The sequence below is a fragment of the Dendroctonus ponderosae genome, unplaced genomic scaffold (genome assembly GCF_020466585.1).
Source record: "Dendroctonus ponderosae isolate FM_Combo_2020 unplaced genomic scaffold, Dpon_F_20191213v2 Dpon_F_20191213_1, whole genome shotgun sequence".
NCBI lineage: Eukaryota > Metazoa > Arthropoda > Insecta > Coleoptera > Curculionidae > Dendroctonus > Dendroctonus ponderosae.
This window is the reverse complement of record NW_026017110.1, coordinates 36947890-36953317: the sequence shown is the minus strand read 5'-3', so window position 1 is coordinate 36953317 and position 5428 is coordinate 36947890. Positions and strand designations below refer to the sequence as shown.

The following is a 5428-nucleotide window of genomic DNA, read 5'->3' as shown; positions in this document are numbered from 1 at the left end:
GACAAGAAATTCCTATTCAGCAACCATGGTTTACACCATTTCCTTTTAGTTTTTAAGTTCATCTTTTTTTTAATTACACACACTGCAGCCGTTGCAAGAATTAACTCTTCGTCCAAATGTTACATCTTGGCAACAATGCACGTTTGGGTGGTCTTCCTTCACATCTGTGTAAAACGCACTGACCGTGTAAACGCCAGATTTTCGTTTGGTTCATCTGCACAGATCTGGCATGCGCAAGCGAGATCGTTCAGATGGCTTGAGCGTGTAAATGGGCTTTTAAGCAACGATATCTTTCTATTATGGATAAATGGAATCTTTCGACAGGTGAATTTGAATTACTATTCTTGGATGTGGTATAGTGCAATTCTATCTTATACAATTTGCAGAAGTCCTCCAAATCAATTAGCGAGATGTTAAAGAGTTTAATAGCCTGGATGCCACCTAATAAAGTTAAAAACGTCTAAAAAACCTATACTTTTTCGTGCACATTTTGTCCAACGACCCTATTAAGATGGTCTGAAAAATGTCAGTCCCAGATTATCCAACACTGGTGGTTTTGGTAGGTGTTTTGCGCAGTACAACCAAGCCTAAAAAGCCCAAAATCTACTTTTATCGAAATATCACGCAAGGAAAATATGCGCCAGTTTTACCTAGAACCAGTCCCGTAAGTGCGCCGAACAAATGGGCTTGCCATGAAACCTGCGTCTCTCTCATATAAACGTGGTAGATCATGTCGGTGATTATCACCGTTGGCGTGAATATTGAACGAACTTTTCTGTGGTTTATGGTATGACGGTTCTGAAATTTTGTTGGTGTTTCTCACTTTTATTGGCCTGTAAAATCGAAGTGACACATACCCGCAGTAGATCAACAAAAGAGGTGAGAAGAAGCGAGTAACCTCCAGCTGAAGCGCCTACCAGTAAAGCAGAGCGAAGCCATGCTGCCCCTAAGCTTCCAATGACGCCTCCCAAGACATAAAGTATCAACACTCTAATGCGACCCTGTAAACCAATTGCTCCACTCCTCACTTTCCTCTAGCAACCCTCACTTTTCTACCTGACGGTCCTCCAATAGAGCAGCGAAAATACACTGTACGACCAGATTGAGAAGCAAATGAAACCAGTCCTCGTGCACCAACATGTATGTGAGATACCTCCAAACCTCCAGCGGGTTGCTTGGATCATGGCGAAGAAATTGCTTGACGCTGGGAGTGGAAAATACGTAGAAAAGTATCTAGAACAGCAAAAAAGTGCAAACGCTTGAAGCTGAAATTGTTTATTAATCACCTGGCAAATGCTGACTGTTAGAATGGCGAAGGGAACGGCTCGAAAATGGGTTTCCCATGTGTTCCGCTCCATTTTACGGCTCCAAAGTCGTTCTTCTAGAGTCAAAATCGAATTCTGTCAGCTTCACCAAACATTGATATTCAAACATGCAAATCTATTTTCAACGGCTTGTCTTAAGTTTGTTCTAATGGATTTTTTTGGAAAAATAAAGAGCGCGCGTTCAAATATTCGAGTGTAGCTCAATCTGCTTTCTTCAAATTATACCACTAACATAAATTGGCAATTGGAAAAACGGTTGCAAATAGTTTAAACGTTTCATCAAGTAGTAACCTGCACGATTGACAGTTTTGCATGTTTGTTTACATTGCTCGGCTTAGACAATGGACACATTGAGTCAAAAATGTCATTCGTTCGATTGCTGCCTGTCACGTTCACAGCAACTCTAAAACGCCAAGTTGGCACTTGTCAGTCAAATGGTTGTCAATTTTGACACAGTCGATTCAAGTCAGATAACAAACTGTGACAGGCCCATCAAAAGAATGCAATTTTTCGATTAAAAAATCACACTCAAACGCAGAAAAGCACAATAAGCGAGTCAAAAATGGCGAAATGCGAACACTACGGGGGAACGATGAAAAGTTTTCGATTTCCACGAGAAGCAATGGGAAATCCCTCATAAGCATGAAAAGTTTCAGCTCATCTCAAACGTAATTAATCCGTTTCATTGATATTGATAGCAAAAACAAAGAAAATATGTCGCCTCTACCTTACGCTTTAGCGTCTCGCAGTGGGGACGCAGTGTGCACTGCATTATTATTTATTCATGATGCCGTGTGCAGTGCAGTTGACAGCTTTTAACTTTTTTGAAATCCTTTTTTGAAAAGGTGTTAAAGTTAAAAAAGTGCGTAAACTTAAAACGAGGGTGGTTCGGGGGCCCGTTCAGGAAAAAACGATAGCCAACACCTAACGGATACCTAAGCCAATGCCTGTTTTTTGCTGACGTCAAGTGCATAAAACATCAATCTTGTTTTTTTCCGGAGCATCCTTGCTCTTAGGCCAAAAAGAAAAGATTTGAGGCCAACGCGGTACTTTGGTGGGCGACAACAGAAAAAACTCTTTGTCCGTCGCGGTACTTTGGACAATGGTGCGCGTCGCAGGTACGTTTAGAAACTGTGCGTTTCTTCTGCGAGTCGGCTTCACTTCGTTTCGATTATTTTGTTGCGGTTTTTGTTTTTTCGTTGTTGTTTTTGTTCTTTTCCTTTTCTTTAACAACGTAACTATCTTATCGTAGAAAAAAGCAATAAATATTTTGGCACATGTAATGTAATTGTAAGTGTTTTTGACTTAATTTATGGACCAGCCAGGAATTTATTAGTTGAAAGTGCTCAATTTGAAGTGTTCGATAAGGTAAGAATTTGAAAACCTAGTAAAACTTTGCAGCACCATCTGCTATCGTGCGCGCACAAGAAAGCCGCACGCATCGTTCGTGCAGCCGAAAACTCGATCCTGCTCAGCCATGTTGCCAAACGGCCACCAAAGTAAAAAATCTCACGAGACGTTAAAATCCGAGAAGCATCCTTTATTTCGGCGTTTATTTTAATTTTCGGGGGTAACTGCACAAGTGCGTCAAAATTACCGATAATTTTGCATAAAAGCTTGTTGTCTAAAAACTGCATGAGTTTATTTTCATATTGTTTCACATTCCAATGTGAAAATAAAAGAATGCAGTTTTTACAAGACAACAAGCTCGAATGCAAAATTATCTGTTTATTTTGATGCACGAGTGTAATTTTAATGAATATATCCTGAGTACACAAAGTAAATGTGGATTGGTTTTATTTTTATTATATTTTATTACACTTTTAATTTTATTACTTATGTTTATTAATTATAATTTGAATATTTTAGGTATGTCAGGAAAACATTTGATGTCTAATTCAACATGAAAAGACACCTGTCATATATTTTTTGTAAACGATGCAATTATCTTTGAGTGATAATTGCACACTGTGTTACACACTGTGCAATTACCGCTGTAATTTTTCGATAATTGCACACTTCAAACGGACAGATTATCATACGAAGGAAATATTCCCTTAAATCACCTACACTTAAAATAAACCACATTCAGCGGAAAAAAATATTGCTGATAAATTTTTGCAGAAAAAACACAGAGATAGATACAACCTTTTGAAAATCATGTCCCAACGACCTGGCATTTAATACAGGGTGATTCAAAATTGGCGTCATTCCTCTGGAGGTGTTGTCTGGCGCTGTTATAGGAGGACAGAAAAAATAGTAAAATTAATTAATTGTTATTAAAAACTGAGAAATTTGCAAAAAACTATATCAGAAATACGGCAGCAAGGTTTTTAAAAGTAATTTGCCTAATTAACATTGCGCAATTAACCTAAAACTCCGGTAACCATGGATGAATAGAGAGTGACAATAAGATAGTGCGCACCGACTTTTTCTCCCATAAGTGAAGTTGCTCTTCCACCAGGTCCAACAGTTCATGTTCCAACATATTTCCATAATTTTCCTCATTACATTCAATTATTAAGCTGAACAGCCTCTGACAAACAATCCTTATCTTGAAAACATTCTGCTTGTGTTTAAATCAAAGAATCAAATAACGGTTTTTATCTGTCAAAGTGGCGTCAAATTCTTCTTCTTGTATTAAGCCGCTAGCTTTTAGCTACACAATGGCAGAAATCGTTTGTTTATACGGATGTGCCGCATGCGCGTACCTTCAACATTCCGATTCATTAACCGTTAATTCGTAAAAGTTAAAAATTCCGAACTTTTGAAAGTCAAATTTTAAGAATTAAGTTACGTTTATGAAATAAGGACTTGGGTAAACGGTCGTATTTAACCACGCGGTGTTAACTTGCATTTATGATTTAATTTAAGGATTAAGTTTATAAATAAAATTACGACTGCAGTCTTGCAAGTTCTCCTTTTATATAAGTCTTAAAATGAAACGGAGATTCGCGGTTTAACCTCGGTAGCATACGGACGTACCAGTGCGAGCATATATAAATACCTAAGATATTCGCAAACTGCGAGGAATTTAAGTAGTTTTTTTGGACAACCAATAATACCGGGTCTGTCCTAAAATGGAGGAGTGCAAGAAACCCTTAACATGCAACAAATGCCAGGGAAATCACCCAACCTCTGCCTGTACGTCACCCCTTCCAGCCAGGTGCGTCTCGCCTGGAGCATGAAATGCCCCAAACGTCTCACGGCACCCATACAAGGAATTCCGAATCTAAAAGTAAGTCAAAACTCAAATTAATAAAATGTTTGAAAATGGTATAATACAAAATTCGAATTCTGCATGGAGCAGCCCAATTTGAATAGTCCCAAAAAAAAATGGGTGCTTCAAATAAAAAAAGTGGCGCATAGTCATCGAGTATCGTAAACTAAATGAAATAATTCAATTCAATTGACGACAAGTTCCCCCTTCCAAACATATCAGATATTTAGACTATGAAGGCTTTCACGGCCGGTTAAATCACATTTAGGAATGTTTTCCGGGTTTTGAAGCCGTGGTCTATGGGAATTTCTTCCTGACGTTTTGTCCACAACCTTCTTGAAGATGAAGAGATACTTCAGAACCAACCAGGCCAAGAATATCTACAACCGGGCGGAACGAGCTCTTTTACGGGAACGGATACATGAAACCCGCCGAGATCTTCCACATATTGACAGTAGACTCTTACCTGTCAATATAGAACTGGCCAACAAAATGCACTGGATTCATTGGGAAAAAGTGGATAGATTAACAGCTGACCGAATGATGGTGGCCGAAGCAGTAGCAACTAATCGCCAAAAAAAGAAGTTTGATGCGCTGATGGAAAAGCTTCAACGATCCAGCAAAACAGGGCCATCACCCGAGGAGTACCAACAGAAGATTATAGTCAACTTGACCAGCAAGGAACTTACTGCTGACGAACAAAGCGAGCTGGCCAAGGGAGCAAACTTTGCCATAGTACCGTCCAGGTTACCAGTGGAGGACATCATATCAAATGTAGAGTGTGGCATACGTTCGCTGCCCATTCAAACCGCAGAACAGATAAGGGCCGAGACTTCAAGAATTTTACAACGCTCAAAGCCTCCGAAGAGCAACCTCACTTTCA

The 5428-nt window shown here is 39.2% G+C and overlaps 1 protein-coding gene across 1 annotated transcript; it reads right to left on the bottom strand.

The window, feature by feature from the left end:
• Nucleotides 1-6: 6 nt before the first annotated feature.
• Nucleotides 7-971, bottom strand: LOC125504150 (the record flags this gene model as incomplete). Its single annotated transcript, XM_048665690.1, has 3 exons — nucleotides 7-587; nucleotides 651-798; nucleotides 858-971. Coding segments are annotated over 3 exons (312 nt in total), but the record flags the coding sequence as incomplete, so codon positions are not given.
• Between the last annotated feature and the right edge of the window lie 4457 nt (nucleotides 972-5428).